Source organism: Pseudorasbora parva, chromosome 11, assembly GCF_024679245.1.
Source record: "Pseudorasbora parva isolate DD20220531a chromosome 11, ASM2467924v1, whole genome shotgun sequence".
Lineage (NCBI taxonomy): Eukaryota > Metazoa > Chordata > Actinopteri > Cypriniformes > Gobionidae > Pseudorasbora > Pseudorasbora parva.
Window position 1 is genome coordinate 42,010,154 of NC_090182.1, and position 24,659 is coordinate 42,034,812.

Consider the following 24,659-nt stretch of genomic DNA (forward strand, 5'->3'; position numbering starts at 1 on the left):
GTAATAAATACTTAATACTTGGAGCGGGCATGGGGAAATGTATTGGAGTAAAAAGTAATCTTTGCCTTTAATATTGTAGTGGAGTAAGAGTAAAAGTAGATGCAAATAAAATATACTCAAGTAAAGTACAGATCCCCGAAAAAAATACTTAAGTAAAGTATCAAAGTATTTTTACTTGATTACTTACCACCCCTGCTTTTTGATGAAATCTGAGAAACACTGCTGAAGTTCAAATGTGTTGCGTAATATGAGAATGAACCTCATTGGTTCTTGCGCGTCAAGTGAACATGCTTAAAGGGTTAGTTCACCCAAAAATTAAATTGATGTCATTAATGACTCACCCTAATGTCGTTCCACACCCCCAAGACCTTCGTTCATCATCGGAACACAGTTTTAGATATTTTATATTTTAGTCCAAGAGCATAATGAGTCATTAATGACATCAATTTCATTTTTGGGTGAACTAACCCTTTAAATTTCCATTGAACTGATGTGTAAGTTGAAGAATGTTTATGTCAATAAAGGCCTTAATTCAATCTGTTCATTCATTATAGAAAATTCACTTTTTGTAGCGTCACACTGGTAGTTGCGTAGCTGTTAATGGAGAGACAGAAAGCTCCCAGATTTCATCAAAAAGATTTTTAGTCTTACAGGTTTGGAACAACATCATGGTGAGCAATTTATGATTTATTTTTTTATTTTTGAGTGAACTATCTTTTTAAACCTACCCATAACACTCAACCTGTCCCCAACCTTACCCATCTCCTACCTCAAAAGCAATAAGCAAAAAGTGCTTTGCAATAAAACAATTACACTTTACATATCAATTATTATTCCTTTTTTTCTATGCAAGTCCATAGTAGTTAAAGACACCTTATATAAAGTGGAACCAAATAGGTTTATAGAGTATTTTCAAAATGTTTTTTGCTTAAGTCAGTGTGACAAACCTATGTGGAAAGTGTGAAAACTGTAACCTGTTGATATGGAGCCAAAATAAACATACACACTAAAACACTTTTGTGTGAGTTGCAAAACAGGCTTTAGGGTAAGTTTGCTATGCTGCCATTTGAACTCAAGTGACAGTCAATGAGGTCTTGATAAGAACGCTCTTATCCTTTTCTCACAGACGGCTCAATTTTTTACATGCTGACTGATAAAGAGCCACTGAACTTTTTCACTGCTCCGTAAGAGTTCTGAGAGGGACGTGCAAACTGCTGTTCAAACACAAGCGTGTGATTCATCTGCTATTTGGCCACAGCGAGTAAAGATTTTCTCAGTCTTCCTCTCGCGTTCAAGGTCACACCGTTCTCAGACATGGCACATAGCGCCAAGATGACTGATACGAGCCAAACTGTTCCTTTTTTACCCCCAGACATCAGCACCCTGTGGACAATGCAGGATTTTTCTCCTTCATGACCCTGCATTGGCTGTCCCCTCTGGCATGGAGGGTCTACAAAGCATCCTGTCTCAAAATAGAAGACGTGTGGGGTCTGTCTTGCCACGAGGCCTCGGAAACAAACTGCCAAAGGTGAGCTGTCGCATGGTGGAAACTGTCTGATCCCTTTTCAAAGGTTCAGCGAGGTCTCCATTTACTGTCAGGTTGTGTTTGTCTGAATGCAAGTACCTTGGAGCCAAGCCCAAGTTAGGCATCTCTCGCGCTCGTTTCCCATTGCTGAAACGTGAACAAACAGAACTATTAGAAAACACCCTCTGAGCCAAGATCTCACACAGTTGAGGCCTTAATAACAAGAGGTTGAGTGTGGGAATCCCTCGAGTCACGGTGAGGAATGATGGATGCTCACCTCCCACGCTCACACAACCCAGAGAGTTATAGCAGGTGGGTGTTATTCATAGTAAGGATTAGACATCAGACAGAGAGAGTTAGTCTGCACCTTTCCTGCAGAACGGTTATGTCATTAACACGTGTGATCGGCACTCCGTGTCCCTTGCGACTAAGCTGGCTCCTTGAGAATCGTACAGGCTCAAAGGGTTTCTCGAGGACATGGGAACATCGAAAAGCACCTTTAATCTGTAATTGCCTTTTTGCTTCACAGATCTGTGATTAACCCACATTTGGTGAATGAATTGGATCAGATTTTGATAGCATAGGCTGTGCCTTCTTTTGTTACGATCAATGGTCGTACGTTAAATACAGGCTCATGTATTTGCCATCCAAATGGCTTGACAGCTATGCCTCAGCAACTCTGTAACAACCGGTGTCAGTTTTCAGTGTTTGACCTCAGGGTCTGTTTCTCCCGTTACTGCATTCATGTCAGAGATAGCTAAGACGTGTTTATGGCATGTGTACATGTTTGTGTGAGGTGTGCAGAGGAGTGGATTTTTTTCCCCTGCAATCTGGAACACTTACATAAAGTGTTATCTTCAAAACAGAGGGGGTTGGGGGCCTGCAAGGCTGTTGAAAATGTAAAGAAAAAAGATTCGATTCACCAAATGTTTACCCCTTTGAGAGATAAATTTGTGAGTGGAATTTTTATATCAGACCTGGAAAGGCAGCTGTAGATCTATGGAATGGAAACTGAAAGCTCAAAGCTTTGGTCCTTCAGATTGGGGGGAAATTTAAATATGTGATGAACTGGCTTTTTATTTTTTTTAATACTGTTGTCTGACGTCAACTCAACTTATGACGTTTGTGTGGATTTTACATTCAAAATCATCATAACTAATAAGTAATAGGCTATTTTCTACACTGGTTTTGAGGCTCTCTCCTGAACGCTGGGTTTTGATGGGCGTGCCGCACTGGAGACTCGGAAGTAAACGCCCACGGCTAGGATTGGATAAGATTTGCATATTTAATTGAACTCCCTTGTCAGTTAACGGGAGGGATTGTTTTGAAAGCGGCAACTGGAAAAATTCTCTGGCAGGGCTCTCAAAACGTATTTATCAAACAAGCACAATGATTTATCTCTCATCCACTCATGATTGATAAAAAAATTTATTACTTGGCCCGCCCGATTGGTGGATATAAGCACGAACCACACACATATAAACAAGTCAAGAGAGTGAACAGCGCAGATCAAGAAAGGAATATTATTTCACTACTTGAGATTTACCGGCCTGCTGATGGGCTTACGTTTTGTTAGCCTGTCTGGAAAAAACATTCCGGGATGTTGGGCTTTGCGAGCCCTGACCCATATATGTCCGAGTCTTATCCCGATTCGCAATTAACCAGCAAATAAAGGATTCCCCAGACTGTGACAGCGTGCTAAGCTATGTTCTGTTAGTCACGTACACATAATCAATACGATCTGTAACAATACAGTACTCTTACATATAAAAAAACATGTTTTACTCACATAAGTGTGTTGCACCATTCCTGTCGGATACAATATAAAAGGAACAGCATTGTGTTTTAATCTCAATATGTCTGCAAATCCAGTGTCGACCTGTGTCTTGTTTACAAACGATTATCTTGCTATCTTCTGCGTGTCTATTGGTCGCTTAGCTCCACGAGTTGGTGGGTGGAGCTAAAGAAGCGGGAGTACATATTTATCTGTAGAGGCGGCGTTTCCCCCTTCTATTACTTCATCGATCAATATATGTTTGAGAGCTCTCGTTTCCTGGGCCTGGTGTCAATAAAAGCCTTTCTTTAACTAACAAGGAAGTTTTCACTTGCTTACAGGATATTCTTTATGACCTTTATGACCAGGATATTATCATGACCTTTTATATGTCAAAGACTCATGGGAAAGATAATTTCTCAATTCATCACCCCTTTAACATCATTTATGATTTATAATGTATGTGTGGATGATTTGTCTTCTAAATGTGTGCCTGAAATTAACTATTCAGTTAACCTGAGGACCAGAAATATATGGTGTTGTTTAATCCTTGAGTTGTAAATACAGAAAGTATTTAACATTTAAATACTGCACATTTATTAATTTGGATATGAGATAAGGGATAATATTCAGTCATCTTTGGCAGTATCCCTAAAAAACAGTGTGATCACAACCCAACAAGGATTGGAGGGATCTTGTATAATTCTGAAGAGGTTTTTAAATGTAATAAGAGGTGAAATATATTTTATTACATAAGATATACAAGCGACTTAAAAGTAGTACATCTGTGTATGAAACTGGTTGCCAAGGACAAAAATCATTTATACAGTTATCATTCAACATATCATTATCTAATAATATTTGACCTCAGAATGCTGCTGTTGGCCAAACAGAATTGAGCATTGCAGAGAGCTATCTAATAAAGTGACGTTTGGGAATTTTCATTAGTGACAGTTAAATATTGGACGTTTCATTTTGATTTCATCTAACAATTTAGATCGTTTCATTTCTTAAAGTTGTGATAAAAAGAAGGTAGACAACTATCTTTTTTTCTGTATTGTGACTTAAAATAAATAAATGTAGGGTGTGTACTTGGTTCTTTATATTGGTTGTTGATTGGATTTTAATTGTGGGTGTTAAGAGACTAAAATTGGTGAAATCCTGCATACGTCACCAGAGAGAAGTCTGTCACTGTCAATGGAAGATCCAATAATGACATTCTGATTCAAGTCAAGACATTAAAAAAACTATTATAATAACATGCATGGATGAATTGTACACAGTAAAATCACATTCATAAATAACAAAATAACATGCATTTAGAGGATTCAGTAAACAGTCCACTCACTTGCCATGTAGTAATCTAAACTTATCTTATGCATCATTCAGACTGGAGTGGCTGTGGCACGAAGAGCTCAAGCGCCGGGGGAAGGATGGGGTGTCTCTGTCCCGGGTGTTCTGGAGGTTCTGTCAGACCCGTATGCTGGTGGCCATCTTCTCCCTGCTTATCACCATGGTGGCTGGATTTGTTGGACCTGTGAGTTCTAGTTTTCCTTCTTACAAAACTGACCTGCTGGGGACAGTTGCATAAACACAGCTTTAATGATAAGAATGTGTCTTAAGAACTAGGATGGACTGGGGCCAGTTGCATAAACATAGCCTTTATGTTAAGACAGTGACTTAAAGGGATAGTTCACACAAAAATGTACTCACCCTCATGTTGTTACAAACCGCTAAGCTCATCTTCGGAACACAACTGAAGCTCTTTTCATATTAGTTTTATGATCTCTTTATGTAGGCCTATTTTTGAAGCTTTAAAGTGTCAGGTGTGTAGCTGTCAATGGAGGGACAGAAATCGCTCAGATGGGGCGGCAGTGGCTCAGTGGTTCATGTAGATTGTCTACAAACCGAAAGGTTGGTGGTTCGATCCCCGGTTCCACCTGACCAAGTGTCGAAGTGTCCATGAGCAAGACACCTAACCCCAGCATGCTCCCGATGAGCTGGATGGCGCCTTGCATGGCTGACATCGCCGTCGGTGTATGAATGGGTGAATGTGAGGCAAAAATGTAAAGCGCTTTGGATAAAAGCGCTATATAAATGCAGTCCATTTACCATTTCATCATAAAGATCTTCATTTGTGTTCTGAAGATGAACGAAAGTCTTACAGGTTAGGAACGACATGAAGGGGAGTAATTAATGACATTTTGGGTGAACTAAATGCATGACCCACTAGCATTTAGTCAAGAGGCATTTAGTCTTACTTTTTGGGTTTCAAATTAGTCCAAGCTACGTTTTTATGTAACTGAGTTCAAATTAACTGTTATGAACAGTCTTAGAAATAAAATGTATGACTAATAGCTTAATTGATGTCTTCACAGTTTATGCCACCAATCCCAGGGTTTACCTTACATGCTGACCTTTGACCTGTTATGTAGAGCCAAAGGTGCGGAACACACCAAAAAACGACAAAAAATGCCCCATGGCCAATTGATGGCTTAGAATCTTTACTTTTTCAGTAACATAATTCATAATGATCACAGGCCTGCAAGATCCAAAAGGACAAAAATCATTGCATGTCTTCTGTTGAAATGAGAAGACATGGGATATATATATGGGATATCTTTGTGTGACACATTTCCTATTTGGAGCTTGACAGCCAGCGATTATTATGAATTCTGAATGAATGGAAAAAAAAATCGATGTGAAATTTCTGTTAGTGTGCGTATGTGTTCCATGGAAGAAATCAAGTCATACATATTTGTAATGACATGTGGGTGAGAAAATAATGACACTGGTGGTTCAGGACAGAAAACATATCTGTACAAAGATTTGAACAGTTTTATATTCATGGGATATATTTGAGAGATTATATTTGCATCATGCTGACTCAAAATTGTATTTTTAATGGAAAGCAGAGGTTTTTCATTCCTTCTCATAGTTCAAACTAGTATTAATCCAGAGGATTGTGACGTAGGCCATTCCATGGTCCAGGGGGCATGTTATTCATATTATTTAAGTTACTGCCTGCTGCTTTATTTCTGTTGCCAAGTGAGCTTAGATCTTTATTCAACAAAGAGTGATTTAGAGTTAGGATTAAAAATTTCTTACAAAAAAAAAAAAAATCTATATATTTTGATCTTATTAGTTTCACTATGAAGGGATTTATTTTGGTGTAGCTGGGAGTTTCTTACTGTGACGCTGTTGGGAGCGCAGCTGTTAATTTTATTTCCCCACACAAGGCTGCACATGCCCCTGACAGCATTCGCTTAATAGCATTATCAGGGATTACATGTTACAAAATAGCACACTTATTTCCTTGTGTTGATTTGTTTAGTGTTGCATGGGTCAGCCATTGTCTCTGCAGCAAGCTCATTTATTTGCAGTAAATTTTAATGCTCTTTTCGTGTCAAGTAAATACTCAAATAATATTGTTATTCATGGCTTACTACCATTTAAAAGTTTGTGGTCTCTAAGATGTTTCAATACTTTTAAAAGAATGTGCACCAAGGCTACATTTATTTGATCAAAAATACACTAAAAACAGTTATAGTGAGAAATATTATTACAATTTAAAATGTCATTTATTTCTGTAATGGTAAAGCTGAATCATTACTCTTCAGTGTCACTCGATCCTTCAGAAGTCATTCTTATATGCTGATTAGGTGCTCAAGAAGCATTTCTTATTATCAATGTTAAACACACACACACACACACACACATACACACACACACACACACCGATCAGGCACAACATTATAACCTAATATTGTGTTGGCCCGCCCTTTGCTGCGGCCACAGTCACGAGGGAATACTGTTTCCATGAAAGTCTTATTTGGTCTGCGTGGTCTGCAACAATACTTAGATGGCATGACCCAAGTTTTTCCAACAGAACATTGCCCAAAGCATCACCTGCCTTCGCCAGCTTGCCTTCTTCCCATAGTGCATCCTGGGGCCATGTGTTCCCCAGGTAAGCGGCGCACACACACACGGCCATCCACGTGATGTAAAAGAATACGTGATTTATCAGGCCACCTTCTTCCATTGCTCCGTGGTCCAGTTCTGATGCTCACGTCCAACTGTTGGCACTTTTGGCAGTGGTCAGGGGCCAGCATGGGCATCCTGACTGGTCTGTGTCTATTCAGCCCCATACACAACAAACTGTGATGCACTGTGTATTCTGACACCTTTCTATCAGAACCAGCATTTATCTTCATGAGCAGTTTGAGCTACAGTAGCTCGTCTGTTTGATCGTACCACACGGTGCCATGAGGAGGTAATCAATGTTATCCACTTATCATAACTTATCATTATGACCATAATGGTCATAATGTTATGCCTGATTGGTGTTTGTGTGTGTGGGTTTGTGTATATATAGTATATACAATTTTTATTCATTATTTTGTGATTAATCATATGCCCAATCAGCATCCAGGACTAAATCTGAATTATAATTAGAATGAGAATATTTTGAGACAAAGTTAAAGAAAAAGACCTCAGTTTTTTCTTGTATTTTCTTTAAGCAGTGCTTGATCCCATGACCCCAGCAGAAGTCAGAGGATGTTCTAATACCATAAAACCTCAACGCTTACCTCTGAAAACCTTTCATGTAATTTTGATTCTGTTTAAAAAAAAAAACTCTGAAAAGTCTTTGTACACCTGTCTCCTCCCTCAGCATCCTTGTTGTGCCATGTTATTCTCAGGCTCTGCTGATCCGAGCCCTGCTCGAGTATTCTCAATGCTCAGAGGTGAAGCTGCTGTACGGCCTGGCTTTGGTCGGGGGGATTTTCCTCATGGAACTGACACGCTCCTGGTCTCTGGCTTTCATGTGGGCTGTCAACTACCGCACGGCTGCACGCCTCAGGGGAGCCGCACTCACTTTTGCCTTCCAAAAGATCCTCCGACTTCGGAGTACTAAAGACGTCAGCACGGGAGAGGTGAGCTGTGTTAAAACTTCCATAATAAATACTAAACTATTCAGTAGGAACGGCGCTTTTGTAAACACATTTCTCCACTAAGAATTTTAATATTGAGAGAACAGCTTCTCAGGTCATGCCTTGTTTACTCGAATGTAAAGGTAAAAATCTGAGAGGGTTCATGGGAGGGTTCAGGTCCTCTATGCTTGTGTGGTCTGAGTGCTATATTATAGTTTTAGCTTTGAATGACTCATATTGCTACTCTTTCAGCTGGTAAACATTTGCTCCAGTGATGGACAGCGTCTGTATGAGGCAGTCTCAGTGGGCTGTCTGCTAGCCGGAGGGCCTCTTGTTGGAATTCTGGGTCTGTCATACACCACCTATTTCTTAGGACCAACTGCACTCATGGGATCAGCCATTTTTGTCATCTTCTATCCCGCCATGGTAAGATAAGCACATCTAATGCTTTTGGTAATGAATTTAATATATGTACAGCCTTTTCAAAGGATACCTTAACACACTCTGCAGCTGAATGTGGCCCAAATCACATTTTTCCCTTTTCCTCACATGTGACACAGGGTTTTCTTTAGGACAGTTTGATTGCAGAAATCCTAGTAATTGAATTGATTGCTCAATTGTACTAAAAAGACTTCATGTAAATGCCTCAATCAATCTGATTGAGCTTGATGCAAATGAAATTTCAACAGGAAAAAAAGTAAGCTTGTAAATGCTTGAATCAGCTGTCAGCCTCAATATACTTAAACAGGTCATATCACACATGAATTCCTCTAGCCGCTCTCTCGACCCATTACCCACTTACAACTCAGTAACTACAGACCAATCTCTATTTTCAATAATTTTACCAATAAATGGAACATTAGTGTCCTTACAGCTCAACAACTATCTCAACAGCAGTGAACTTCCAGGCAAAACGCATCACAGAAACAGCCTTGATTAAGGTTTTAAATGATCTCTCATTTATACAAGTTATGTGGGACTATTAGGGTTATTTGGCTATCATTTTAGATCTGAGTGCTGCTTTTGACACTGTTGATCATGAGATTCTGCTCAACTGACTAAAGAATTGGGTCGGGCCTATCGGGTCCTGTCTTAGGGTGCTTTCACACTTGAGCGTTTGTTTCGGAACCTGGTGCGTTTTTCCTGTTGGTTCAGTTCATTTAGGCATATGTTAACACAGCAATTGTGCTCAGATACACACTAATACAATCACTCTGAGACTGCCAAAACAAGGTGGTCTCGGCCCGATTGCAAACGAACTCTGGAGTGGTTCTTTTGAGGTGTCAAAAAAAAATCTGACCAAATGGTATTACAATTCATAACGGGAAATGTGCTATATAAATAGCAGTCGTGTCTGATTCTGTGAGTGAGTACATTAGTTATCACAGTTGAAAACCAAAAGAACACCTCTTCTAGCCTGGCGAGCCAGACCTACATGTTGGGTCTGGGAACTCACCATTGACAGCGCTCAATCTGAGGGGCGGGATAAACCGCTGTCTTTCAAACTCCCTCTGTACGCAATAAGAGAGTGTTATAACCAAACAGAACAACGAAGAAGGCAAAGTGGCTAGTTGATAACTTTAAGCTAACTGATAACTTAGCTTAACTCCAAGTCTTTCAGATTCGCGGCCAAAGCCGATTCGAAAGACCGCCGTTCTCCAGCTTCTTTTTTTACAAGTAGCACGCGGAACCATCACAACTGCCGTCATCATGCTAAGCCAGCCCACTGACTCTTTACACAATGTGATTGGCCTGACCAGAGTTTGGTTTTTCCAGCTCGCAAGCCAACGGAGAGTTGCTAGGCTGCAAATGAGAGTGCTGCCACTAGGGTGCGTCTCTAAGCTACACGTCTTCATCTATTGTTGTGTAATTGTGCTTCTCCGTGTGAGAATGTTGTCCTGATGAAGCCTTGATTCCTGCTCTATCTGCATTATAACATTCATATACTAGTGTGTACGTGTTTTGACACTGCTAACCTCTAGACAGTGCTGGGAGATCTGAGAGAGTGTTTGAAGTTGCTACTGTATTAATACAAATGTATAATTTAACCGCGGGAATGACTGCTACATTTGTATAGTGAATGTGTGCGTCTTGACAGTTACAAATAAAGACACAATAAGCTCATGGAGCAAACGCGTCAATCATCTTGATGAATGACGCGGAGAAAACTCTGACCAATAAGAGGACAGTTGTACTCACGTGTGACTTGCATAAACACATTTTGGTAGGCTTTGAATTGTTTCCTTGTGAAAGTGAACCCTACCAAAAAGAAACTGCAACATTGTATCAAATAAGTTACTTGTTCAGATCGTACTTAAGCAGCAGGGAACGCTATGTTGCACTGGGATCCCCTGTTTTCCTGGCATAACGTGATATCTTGTGGTGTTCAAGGCTCTATTTTGGATCCTCTATTATTTAACCTATGTATGCTTCTTTTAGCTGGTGTAAATAATCAGTAAAATATATCTGTTTACCAGTATGCAAATGGCACGCAACTATATATTTCACTTTCACCAGATGCCAAAATAAATTTCCCACCCTGCTGGAATGCATAGAGAGCATAACATTGTGGATGTCACAGAACTTTCTACAGCTAAATATAGATAAGACAGGGGTACTTGTTATCTGTAATTACGCACAGAGAACAGCTATTGCTCCATATCTAAAATCCACTAATCAGGTCAAGAACTTAGGAGTCGTGTTTGACAGCAGTGACCTTAGTATATATTAAAAAAAAAAATTAAAGAATTTTTTTATATATAGAAACATCTGAGAATGTGATATTTTCTCTCTATCTGACAATGAGAAACTTTTTTGTACATTTGTTACAACTAGACTTGACTACTCCAATAGCGTTTTTGCTGCGTTACTGAAGAGCTCTATTAAATTCTTACAAAGAGTTCTAATTTCAGAGCACAAATTGCTGAGTCAGCCTTCCGTCCCAAACTATGAAACTCACTTCCTGACAACCTATGAGCAATCGACTCACTATGCACTTTTAAAAAGTATCTCAAAACATATTTGTTCACTAGGGCCTTTCCTTGATTTATGTATTTTATTATGTACACATGAATTGCTCTTCTTTAAAATACTCGGAAACACTGTTTTTAAAACGTGCTATATAAATAAAGCTTTACTGTACCTACTACTTATTTTCCTCGGATTCAAAAATATATTACACACATGTGCAGTGCCGTGCAGTGCCATGCAGTGTATGTTTATGTACATTTTACAATCTGCTCAGTGGGTGAGACTAAATATTTGATAAATATTTACAGTTAATACATTCAACCATCTAAACATATTGCAGTGTTTAGTGTTTAAATATACAGAACGTCCAGAATATGAATTTCAATCAGTACATTCCGTTTGATGAAAATGAGTGCATGTAAACATACCTAGGTTTGTGTGTGACACTTGCATATTTAGTGTTTATACATACTGTTTTTGTTTTTTTTGTGACCAGTTTAAATAGTCAAATAAGAATTCATGTATTTTTTAGGATAATCTAACTCATAAATACATAAATTAAAAACCTGGCATGAACGATGAACAAATTTGCGCAGGTGTTTAAAATATTACAAACAAAATCTATTTATCTAGTTGAACAGTGGCTCAGTGGGTAGCACTGTCGCCTCACAGCAAGAAGGTCCCTGGAGGAGGTTTCTGTGTGGAGTTCGCATGTTCTCCCTGTGTGTGCGTGGGATTCCTCTGGGTGCTTACAATCCAAAATACATGCGGTAGAGGGGAATAAGAGGGACTAAATTGTCCGTAGGTGTGTGTGTGTGCGTGTGTGTGTGTGTGTGTGTGTGTGTGTGTGTGTGTGAGTGTGTAAGAGTGTGTGAGTGTGTGAGTGTGTGAGTGTGTGAGTGTGTGAGTGAGTGAGTGAGTGAGTGAGTGAGTGAGTGAGTGAGTGAGTGAGTGAGTGTGTGAGTGAGTGAGTGTGTGAGTGAGTGAGTGAGTGAGTGTGTGAGTGTGTGAGTGAGTGAGTGAGTGAGTGAGTGAGTGAGTGAGTGAGTGAGTGAGTGAGTGAGTGAGTGAGTGAGTGAGTGAGTGAGTGAGTGAGTGAGTGAGTGAGTGAGTGAGTGAGTGAGTGAGTGAGTGTGTGTGTGTGTGTGTGTGTGTGTGTGTGTGTTTCTGTGTCCCAAGCAATGTAATTGGAGAACAATATATAAATAAATTACGGGCCCTATTTCACAATCTGAGCGCATGGTCTGAAGCGCATGTCACAGGTGCACTTATGGCGTGTCCAAATCCACTTTTGCTAGTTTAGCGACAGGAAAAACGGTCAGCACCCCCGGTGCAACAATGTGCCTGAACACATCTCATTTTCAGACCAGTGCACAATTGGCTACAAATTGAACAAATGAAACAACACATGATGAAATGATAACTGTGTTGGGCTGAAACTAGCAAAAAAACACTTGCGTCTGCCATTTCATTGCGCCAGGTGTATGATGTTCGAACAATATGCATTATATATAATATAACCCTGCTTAAACCATCCAGACTAGCTAAAAATTTCCTTGAGCTTTAAGAGTGGATGTCAAAAAGTCTTCTAAACTTGTGTAATAACAAAATGTGAAGTCAGATTAAATTATATTATAAAATCTTGTGAATAGGATGAGCATGCAAGGGAAGAGGGATGAATGCAGCAGTAGTTTAGATGTCATTTGAGCCACATTAAAAGGTTGCAAAAATGTTTTTCAGCAGATAGTCAGAACAGTCTGTCATTTTTGTGGCGTAAATTAATAGTTTTACTCTGGCGGGTTTCCCTTTGAGTCAGGACACACTGTAGCCTTGTGACTGGCTGTACAGGTTGTTCTTTAAATAATAATTATTTCCCACAGATGTTGGCCTCCCGCATGACAGCATATTTCCGTAAGAAGTGTGTGGTGGTTACGGACCGGCGCGTCCGGCTGATGAACGAGATCCTGGGCTGTATTAAGTTCATTAAGATGTACTGCTGGGAGACGGCGTTTGCCCACAACATCCAAAGTAAGACAGCGCTCAACTACACCCACTCAGACAGTAGCACTGACTCAGTCACCATCATTATACGCTCACTTCCTGTTTGTCTGAGTGCTTAGATGTCATAGTCTCAATGGAAATCAAAGGATCATCTCTGTGGCTTTACACTGCATTCAAAGGAACAATCTCAAGTTTCCTAATCCACTGTCTTGGTGCTGTCCTTCCTCTGTCCTCAGTCGCTGAAATGTCCTGACAGTCCCTGAGCTTCAAGATTACTTTACAAAGCATTTAGCGCTCTTTATTCCATAATGTCTTTGGAGCAGTTTGACTTTGTTGAATGTTAGATAATACAAATTTGGGTGATGTGGATATAGGCTACCATTCAAAAGTTTGGGGTCAAATATTTTTATTCTAGCCTGATGTGGTCATACTCAATTCTAGTCAGAATATGAGTCTGAAACTACTCCATTGGGCTGTGATTATGGGGCGTGTTTTAACCGAACCAGGAAAGACATCAACTGGATAGACCTACAACCAATCAGAGCAAAGAAGCGATGCATTACGTTAGTTGTCAACAGAACTCAACTGCACTGTGTTGCCAAGTCTGCGGTTTTCCCGCGGGTTGTTTTCCATGTCCGCGGATTGAAGCGACCTCAATTATGTGATATATAGACCCATGAATGTGAATTTTAGTAGGCAACCTTGCCAAAGTAAAATTTTTACCCCCACAAACACAATTTTTTCCAGAGATCCCAACCCTCCACCCCAAGAAGCTATTGTTTTGAGCTAGTAGTTGTCAGGTTTTGTTGTAAAAACTTGGCAACCCTGTCTACACGCACGCTGGAATAAACAATCTTTGCCGGTGTTGTAAAAAAATTATTTAATGAGACCAAAGCGTACTTACCAACACGATCATCATCACAACACGAATGCATATATGAACAAGTTCTCCATTTAGGATTTGAACAAATTCAGTCAAGCTCCTTTGATGACGTGGATGATTACGTTACTGTTGATCATCTGTCCATCATCGTCTAAAGCCCGCCCTGACAATTTGATTGGCTCGAACAGTTTCTGTTCAGGCATAATTACTCCTCTATGGATCAAGTCCAAACCGAACCGCCCGAGCTCAAATGCTGTGGGTGGAGCTGAGTTCGGCTGCCATCCAGGCTACTTTCATACAGCAAGAATGCATTAAATTGATCAAAAGTGACAGTATAGACATTTATAATGTTAGAGAATGCAGTTTTTTTTAACTTTATGTTCATCAAAGAAAAAAATATTAAGCATAAAAACTATTTTTAATAATTTTGTTTTTAATAATTTTCTTTACATGCAGTTCAAAGAATTTGAATTGTAATATTTCCAAAATGTCTATCTAAAACACTTACGTTTCTTTTTAAATATGTATGAACCATTAAAATATCAAATGTAGTCATCGCAGCTGTAGTTAACCTTTCTTTAAATGACACTTGTTTTTTTGTATGTAATTTTGCATTTTGTATGTAAAAAATAGTGACATTTAGAGATTTTAAAGTTGTGTCCTAAATGTTCAAAAATCCACTGTACATGTAGGCGAATGATCATTTAAACCTTTAAACTGGGATGCACTGCTTCAGAAGGCTTATCTATTTTCACATAAGATATTGCCTGTGATGTAGCTTAGCTAAAATAAAGGCTCCATGGCCTTCTGTCTATTTACACCTTCTTGCATGCTCTTATGAATAAAATATCACAACCTGTATAGATTAAAACTTCTACATCAGAGTTATGGAGATCCAGCAATGTTTTTGGAGATTACGTCCAGTGCTTCTGGTTGTTGTTTAGACCAGCAGCTAAACACTTTGGCCATGAGCCAGAGAGCGGCACTGAATGAATGTGCCAGCTTGCGGGCAGTCGGCAGACAAATATTAGTGAAGCAGAAGGAGGCTGAAATGGGGCATTTGGACATCATCCAAAGCCTCACTATTCCCATCTACTGCAACATCCCATTTATGATTACGATCTGTCTTCCGTTACAGCCACTCTTCTCAGTGTTGCCGCCGGATTGGGTACAGTTTGGCTCCTGTAGATTAGAAACTACATTGTAGGATGGAAACACAATATGTCTACATTCACACTGCAGGTTTCCAGTGGAACGGGAAAAAAGTGATTTTTCCTTTAACTTGAATGCTTCATCTCTGGAATGCCGTGTCAAGTGCCAGATGCATTTCTACAAACCACGCCTGTTCAAGTTGTACCAACTACGAGTTATGCCTCCCACAAGAAACAAGCATAGATATCATTGGATAAAACAGTCTTTTGAAGTAAATTATTTTATGTTTTATGTATGAAATGTTTGTAAGATGAGCTTATATTGCATTTAAATCTTATTAAGTTTGAAATAACTTAAGAAAAAGTAGAAAAACATAAAATAAATGATACTATCAAATTAATATAGATATAGCTAACCTAAACCTTCCATAAAAATAACATTTGCTGTAGAGTTTCACAATTGCAACATAAGATTTAATTTAAAAACTGATGATAACAAACAGGATGACAATGGTGTGTGGTGATAGTGAAGCTTATAAAGGGAGGAAAGTGATGAGCTGTACTAGTGACGATTCGTCGTACGTTAGGCCTATGTCTTAAAGCAGGGTTCCTCGAACTCGGTCCTGGAGGGCCAGTCATGCAGAGTTTAGCTCCAACCCTGGTCAAACACCTGAGCAAGCTAATCAAGGTATTCAGGATCGCAGGAAGGTGTTTGAACGGGGTTGGAGCTAAACTCTGCAGGACAGCAGCCCTCCTGTGCTGCGTTCCACTCCACTTTTAGACACGCCCCTTGGGGGAATCCCCGCCGCCATTTTGAAGTGCGTTCCACTTCGTGAACAGGACAAGGGAATTTAGATGGACAGACTCTTGCTGTCTCGATTTTGACCGTGGGAGTGAGTCTACTTAATATGTACACTTCAGGCAGCTTCATATACCACAATACAACACGATTGTTATGTCACCGCATATCACGTTTAATTTACCTCACCACAAACAACTCTATGATATTTAAATTATTTTTAAAAACATTTAAAGGTGCCCTAGAATGATTTGAAACAATATGTTAAATTGTTTTCTGATATCTACATAGAGGGTATGTGGCTTATTTAAGGGAAAAAAATGTCCAGATACAGTTTTAAAGGTCCATTTACAACCCTATAAATTGTCCCTAGGATGTAATGCTCTGTTTTTGCCTTATGGTAGAGTCATGAATATTAATGTTGAGCTCTGCTCTGATTGGCCTATTTCAGCAGCTCATAGCTCACAGCAGTTCAGTGAAGCGGCTCGTGAATCCTGACCGTCCTGACACAACACAGACAGACTAAATGAAACTTTAAGCAGAACATCTCAAATGGAGATTGATAAAATGCAGCTTACTTGTTTATTTGGTGTTTTCAGAACATCCGCGGGCGAGAAAGAGCTTGCGTTCGTGCGGTTGCCAGATATCAGTAATTAAATCCCCCAATCAGAGCTTTTCTGTTAAAAGAACTCACATGTCGATCGCGACACGCGATCTCTCTCTTTTACGCACGGACGATCTGAAAACAGGAAAAAACATCACCATACTTCAGTTCTCAAAAATATAAAATATAAAATATATATAAAATTTATATAAAATATTTATATAAAATATAAATATATAACTTATATTTTTACAAAATGAATAGCCTTGTCAAATGACTGTTGTTTTAACTTATATGGTGGAAAAGGTGACGTTTGCTAGAAGGATCGAGTGAACGATCTAAGCAAAGTATCTACGGTTGTATTTTGTAATACAAAATAATATTAACCTTTGTCATTAGACACACTATTTAGTTTTGTATGGTACTTGGAGTTTCCTATTGTTACTGTACTGGCATTGTGCGTTATCAAGACAATGCTGTCTCTCTAAGAAACTTTCAATTTAATCAGAAATTGTTTAAACAGTCAATAAGTGGATAAAATCGCTACTTACTGCTTGCAGGAATATAGTTGCCAATTTGTTGAGTTTAAGACGCTGAGTGAAGCTTGCGCCAAACAAACGAACGATCTTGAATTAAATTGTTGTGATATCGGATTATAAACATCAACCATGACTGTTGATATTTTTTATCTGAGGGAAGGATATGTAAAGTCCTCTCGTCTCCTGAACAGCCTGAACATGAAGTGTGTCCATGCGGGCAGCTTGTTTTGATGATTCGCTCCATATCCGCCTGACAGCTGCACATGTTTGGACAGATGCAAATGTTGGGGGTGTGCATATAAATGATCCCCAATGCTTGCGTCACTGTTGGGTTTATGTTGAGAAGCACTTTTTTTCCCTTGGAGTTTTGGATTCACGAGATTTACATAAAAAGTAGGAGGCAATGGTGTTTGAGACTCACAGTATGGGATGTTCATGTACTGAACTCTTATTATTTCACCATGGCAAGGTTAATTCAATTTTTCATTCAAGGGCACCTTTAAAACAACCCAAACACACCATTGCAAAGGTTCGGCCGGTAGTGGACACTCATTAAACGTAAGCAATGACTCACATTCGAGTGAACGAGACGGAGGGAAGTTAGCGAGTGAAGGGCATCATAAAAAAGTGACAGCAGCCTAATATCCCTGCTGTTTGTATGTTTTTAATGTTTATCAAACAACAAATGACAAAGAAATCACTCACTGCTCTTGAACAAATAACTTTTGTAACTTTAATAACGATTAATATTTATTTCATTTATACAGTGAAGATTATATGCAATGACGTTTTACATTTTATTACTTTATTCAATTTATGTACCTGAAAACTACTGTTAGATACTTAACCTGAAAAGCACAGTTTATTTTATGTGTATCTTTGTTCTATTGTGTTTATTTATGCTGTTGCTTGTAGTTTTATTATTCGTTCTTATTTTCTTTATTTTTATTTGACAGTACATAGGGACTTTTTTCCCCAAACATAGGGAAAAACAGCCCCTTGCTACATTTTACTTGTCTGGCTATCACCAGACCAAGCTCAATTTAAGATTGAACATTGGTCTGGGGAGTCTGCTCTGTATTTTCTACTGCACAAGAGGCGTGATCAACGGGCATTATTCAAATGACTCTGTACGCAATTGGATAGTCCTTTAACCAATCAGACTACAAGAGGCGTGATCAACAGGCAATGACCCATCACTTCTCTATCCGTCATGTTAAACCCGCCAATAGCCCATCAGGTGGATAAGTCAGTCTGTGATTGTTTCCTGCAAAAGTGTAACAGAAGCAGTAGAAATGAATGTACAGGTTTCCAGACGGAGCTGCAGGGCGAAATCAAATCGCCGACAGATCAGACTGGGTTTACCAGTCTAACATTTTACAGCTTGAGAATGTAATTTTTTGTAGTCATCTCTCATGTCATTGAGACATTTGACACCAGTTTCATCAATGAAATGTTTTTCCATTTGTTTTTTTTTAAGTCAAGTTGTTATTTTTATAATAAAAACATGTTTTTCAGACTTAGATAAGTGTAGTGGTTTGCATTAATTGTGTAATAATAATTGTGTAATAATATATATATATATATATATATATATATATATATATATATATATATATATAATTATATATATGATTTTATTTAAAATGTTTACTATATATATATATATATATATATATATATATATATATATATATATATATATATATATATATATATATATATATAATTATAATATAATAATATATATAATTTTTTTTTTTTTTTTTTACATTTTCAATAAATTATTTTGTGGTCGTAGATTGACAAAATGAGAGGAAGAAAAGTATACAAGTGATAATCAGTCTTCATTTTAGAGCAATCTATGTTTTTTTTTGTCAAACTGCTTTAATGTAATCAGTCTTAACAGAAAAATGAGATGACTAACTTGAGAAAAATCAGTCTAAGCAGTTAATGCATCTGAGCTAGGACAATTTCAGAGTCACACTTGTTAGCAGTACAGTTGTCAATCTCAAACACTAACAGAAGACTGTTCTCTTGCTTCTTTGACGGCTTCTCTGTTTGTCTTCTTTGACGGCTTCTCTGTTTGTCTCCAGAGGTTCGATCAGAAGAGAGGAGGATACTGGAGTGGGCCGGCTGTGTTCAGAGCCTGACATTGGGGGTAGCTCCAGTCGTGGTGGTGATGGCCAGTGTGTGCACGTTCACTCTTCACATGGCTCTGGGTTATGACCTCACTGCAGCACAGGTTAACCCATATTTCTGCTTTTCACTTTCTATCCGAGGCTCGTAAACAACAGCAAACTTGAACTCACAGAGACCTGTTTTTATTTCTGTCACAACGCGCAGGCCTTCACCGTTGTTGCTGTTTTCAACTCCATGACCTTTGCTCTAAAGGTCACTCCCTTGGCAGTGCGTGCTTTATCCGAGGGCTCCGTGGCTGTGAAACGATTTCAGGTCAAAAACACATTCACATGCACAAAAGAACTGAAAGGACTGATCTGCCATTATTTTCTCACTCTTGTTTTTACAAACATTGATTATTTCAGTGGAACACAAAAGAGAAATTCTGACAAATGTCCAGATGGCTTTTATCCAATACAATGAAATAAATGAGGACCGGGAATTAAAAAATGACAAAAAGATTATTTAACCCTATAATGCTTACTGTATCATATTTGATACACAAATTCCTAAGCCTCTAAACTTTGCAGAAAAACGTGTTGTACACAATCTATTGCATGCTTTCTGTCACCTGATTGATAGTTCATACATTTTTAGCAAGTAAAAGTGCTTTAAATTGTAATTTAGTATAATTCTGTGGTCTTTTTTCTTGTGAAACCTTTACTGATATTCATAAAGTAAATGTAAGAATACATTTTATATTGTTGTTTGTGGTATTTCAAGATGGACACTTGCTGGACTTATTTCTTTCGAAAAATGTATCTAATATGATCAATCAGGCTTTGGAGGAACGTTTATTAATATTGCAGTACATTATATTTTGTATAATACCTACCCAATACCTAAACTTAACAACTTACTAACTAATAACTTTTTATATTTATTCATATTAATGTTTATTGAGGAAAAATTAAGCTAGTTAATAGTGAGAATTGGACCCTAATCTAAAGTGTGATCCAGATTTTTTTTATTATAGGAGAACTATTCCTTTAAAGTGTTGTTTGTCAAACTAGTTCTGTGTTCAGGTTGTTAATGTCTCCACGTATACCCACAGAAGCTCTTCATGATGGAGGATAGGGAGCTGATCTCGGTCAAGACGGAAGATCCCTATAATGCGGTGGAGTTTAAAGATGCCACACTGGCCTGGGAGAAGACCTGCAGCTCACAGCGGAAAATGAGCCGAGTTCAGCAGAAAAGAGGAGGCATGAGGAGAGTTTTGAGGAGGGAGAAACTGAGCTTATACATCAGCACAGAGGAGAGTAAAGGAAAGAGCGAGGAACCCAACGCAGAGCACCTTCTCACACACATGGAGCAGGAGAGCCCGCAGAGCACTATCTCCTCATCCCAGAGCATCCGTCCGCCGCTGCACAAAACCCTGCACCGCATAGACCTGAGCATCCGCAAGGTACTGCCGTAGATCATCTGCATATTTGTACCATTCGATGTGCGCTTTCACATTCATAACATAGCTCAGTGTCTGAGATCATGTGTTTTTCAACATTTCTCAGATAAAAAAAACCAAGGTTTTCATGGTCGACTCAGTTCATGAATAGAGTGTTCATGTAGTTTTTCATAACAAGGAATCAACTCTATTTTCATAAAATATCTGTGACGTAATTTAACGGCCTGCTTTCTGCGCTGTGCTACCAGGGCTCACTGGTGGGGGTTTGTGGTGGAGTCGGCAGTGGAAAGAGCTCACTGTTATCTGCTCTCCTGGGACAGGTGAGAAATTACATGCAATACCATTCAAAACTTAAGTTTGGGGTCAGAATTTTGTTTTGTTTTTGTTTTTGAAAGAAATTCATATTTTTTTACTTTCAGCAAGGCTTCATTAAATTGATCAAAGTTGTCAGTAATGACATTTAAGTTGATACAAGTTGTCCTTTTGAACTTTGTTCATCATAGAGACCTGGGAAAAAATGATAACGGTTTACAAAAAAAATTCACGTTGATAATAATAAGAAATATATCAGCAGCAAATCATCATATTAGAATGATTTCTGAAGGTTCATGTGACACTGAAGACTTTAATGATGCTGAAAATTCAGCTTTTATTATAGGAGTAGCTTAGCCTGACGTTGTCACCCTCAATTCGAGTCAGAATATGAGTCTGATACTGCTCCACTGGGCTGTCATTATGGGGCGTGTTTCAACCGAACTACGAAAGACCTCAATTGAATAGGCCTTCAACCAATCAGAGCAACGAAGCGACGCAATACGTTAGTTGTCAAATGTCAACAGAACTCAACTGCACTGTGTTGCCAAGTCTGCGGTTTTCCCGCGGGTTGTTTTCCATGTCCACGGATTGAAGCGACCTCAATTATGTGATATATAGACCCATGAATGTGAATTTTAGCAGGCAACCTTGCCAAAGTAACACACATTTTACCCCTTAAACGCCCTTTTTTTCCGGAGAACCCAGAACTCAAATGTTGTGGGTTGGGCTGAGTTCGGCTGGCATCGAAGCTAGGAATAGATAACGTTTTAAAATAAATTACAATTGAAAACATTTATAATAATAATTTACAATATTACTGTTTTTGCTGTGTTTTGAATGATTAAATGCAAGAGACGTCTTTTTAAAACATTTTAGAAACTTTACAGCAGCAGCCATATCACCCTGTAGCCCAAGACTGGTTTCCCACTGAAGCTAAGCAGGGCTGAGCCTGGTCAGTACCTGGATGGGAGACCAACTGGGAAAACCAGGTAGCTGCTGGTAGAGGTGTTAGTGAGGCCAGCAGGGGGTGCTCACCCTGTGGTCTGTGTGGGTCCTAACACCCCAGTATAGTGATGGGGACACTGTACTGTCAAAGAGCACCGTCCTTTGGATGAAACGTTAAACCGAGGTCCGGACTCTCTGTGGTCATTAAAAATCCCATGGCACTTCTCGTAAAAGAGTAGGGGTGTAACCCCGGTGTCCTGGCCAAATTCCCTCGATTGGCCCTTACAAATCATGGCCTCCTAATAATCCTCATCCACTGAATTGGCTCTATCACCCTCTCTCCTCTCCACCTATCGCTGGTGTGTGGTGAGCGCACTGGCGCCGTTGTACTGTGGCTGCCGTCGCATCATCCAAGTGGATGCTGCACACTGGTGGTGGTTGAGGAGAGACCCCTGACATGAGTGCAAAGCGCTTTGGGTGTACAGTAGTACATTTGAAAGCGCTATATAAATGCCTCATTCATTCATTCATTTACAAATTTACTGATGTGGTTGTTGTTGATGTGGAAATGTTCAAGTTTGTTCATAGTCATGTCAAGTTCAAGTCAAGTCATGGTTTTATTCAGTTTACTTTGTCACCATTGTTAAACTGCACTTGGTTCAGATGACTCTCTTTCATCTTACAAACAATAACTTTATTATTATATATTCACGATAATCTTTCCCTCTACTGCAGCTCAAATCTCATTTACATTCAGCTCATTTGTCTATGAGAAAACCAAGAACCTGGTGCTACATGTTTGAAGCTGAATGAGATTTAGGGAAGCTTATCAGTGAACCACTTAAATTTTGATCCGTTTCTCATGCAAAGTTATCATATCTAGCACACAAATCCTATGGTAAATTTCAAAGTTCTAGTTTTGGAGCTTGACAGCTGTTGTTTAGCAAAAAAGAGGAGCCTTATAAGTTCTACTGAGGAAATGACAGCATATGTGGTTGGCACAAAATTAAAGTAAATAATGAAAACTTTTTTTTTTTTTTTTTAATAACTACCCTTTAACCATCATAAACCAACCTGGACATAAACCAGCTGGTCTTCTCAGCAGGGTGAAAGCAGATGTATAGGTTTGATTCTTCGCCTTCTGTCTAGATGACCCTTCTTGGCGGCTCAGTTGCTGTAAATGGAGGATTCGCATATGTTGCTCAACAGGCTTGGATCCTCAACGATTCCCTTAGGGAGAACATCCTGTTTGGAAAACAGTACACTGAGGAAAAGTAAGGAGCTTTAGCCATGCATGTGTAAGTTATGCATAAAAATGACTAGGGCCTTTCTTCTAAAATTAAACAAGTTTTGTGCTCATCTCTCACCAGGTACAATGCTGTTCTGGAGGCATGCTGTTTATTCCCTGATATTGCTGAGCTACCATATGGCGATATGACTGAGGTATCTACATTATAATGCTCCTAATATAATCTCTGACATCGACAAACACAATCAAAGTACAAGGTCATACAAATCTTACTTGTATGACTTCCATATTACTTTTTCTATTTTAAATAGCCTTGAGAAAAAAAATTGAGTGTAATCATATACTGTGACTGGAACTGAATTATCTGCTGTAGATAGGAGAGAGAGGGGCCAACCTGAGCGGCGGCCAGCGGCAGAGAGTGAGTCTGGCACGTGCGCTGTACAGCGAGAGACCCATCCTTCTGCTCGATGACCCCCTTAGTGCCGTAGACGCTCGTGTGGGCTCCCACCTATTCCACAGCGCCATCCACCCCGCTGCCAAGGCCAGGACGGTCATCTTTGTCACGCACCAACTGCAGGCAAGAGCCTTATGAATGCACGTGATGAGAACATATTGCAGACTGGGACAGGTGACATCGTACTCGTCCACTGATTCCACCGAATATATATAAGTTTGTGAATCGAATATGGTTCATATGAGAGGCAGTGCTGTGTTGTGAAGGCTTTTGAAAGGCAGTCCTTTCAGCCATTAGTATATATATTTTACAGCATGGCTTTTAAAGGGTTAGTTCACCCAAAAATAAAACAAATATTTCATTAATTACTTACCCTAATGTTGTTCGACACCCGTAAGACCTCCGTTCATCTTCAGAACACAAATGAAGATATTTTTGTTGAAATCCGATGGCTCAGAAAGGCCTTCATTGACACCGATGTCATTTCCTCTCTCAAGACCCATAAAGGCACTAAAGACGTTGTTACAAAATTCTCATTTTCGGGTGAACTAACCCTTTAAATTCATTTTTCTTCTTATAAAATATATATTTATTTATTAAATATTTATTTAGGCCAATACTAATAAGTCTGTTTGTTTATTTCCTGTAAATAATTGTTTTGTATTATTTATATGTGATTCATTTTCATTTTAGTTCAAACAAATGTTAGGTTTAGTAATTTTATGTCCTTTAAAAAAAGTTTAGCTGTAATCATAATTTTAATCATTTTAGTACTTTATAAATGTAACTGAAATAAAATAAGTTTGATCATTTTCAAATGTATTAAGTTTAATATTCATCTAATATTTATTTTTGATTTTATTTTAGCTTATTTTAATGAATACAAAAGAAAATATTATTTCAGTTAAAAAAAATTGCTGATAACTGATAAATTAC

The 24,659-nt window shown here is 38.8% G+C and overlaps 1 protein-coding gene across 1 annotated transcript in view; it reads left to right on the forward strand.

The window, feature by feature from the left end:
* The window catches only part of wu:fb13g09 (ATP-binding cassette sub-family C member 5), a 49,134-nt gene that overhangs the window by 3,716 nt on the left and 20,759 nt on the right, over positions 1-24,659 (forward strand). Inside the window, exons 3-14 of the mRNA XM_067457984.1 lie at positions 1,373-1,528; positions 4,689-4,836; positions 8,000-8,233; positions 8,483-8,656; positions 13,081-13,228; positions 19,274-19,422; positions 19,524-19,631; positions 20,413-20,763; positions 21,009-21,080; positions 23,170-23,294; positions 23,391-23,463; positions 23,643-23,846. Coding sequence (XP_067314085.1) covers positions 1,373-1,528; positions 4,689-4,836; positions 8,000-8,233; positions 8,483-8,656; positions 13,081-13,228; positions 19,274-19,422; positions 19,524-19,631; positions 20,413-20,763; positions 21,009-21,080; positions 23,170-23,294; positions 23,391-23,463; positions 23,643-23,846 — 1,942 coding nt within the window. The remainder of the gene's footprint in view (positions 1-1,372; positions 1,529-4,688; positions 4,837-7,999; positions 8,234-8,482; positions 8,657-13,080; positions 13,229-19,273; positions 19,423-19,523; positions 19,632-20,412; positions 20,764-21,008; positions 21,081-23,169; positions 23,295-23,390; positions 23,464-23,642; positions 23,847-24,659) is intronic.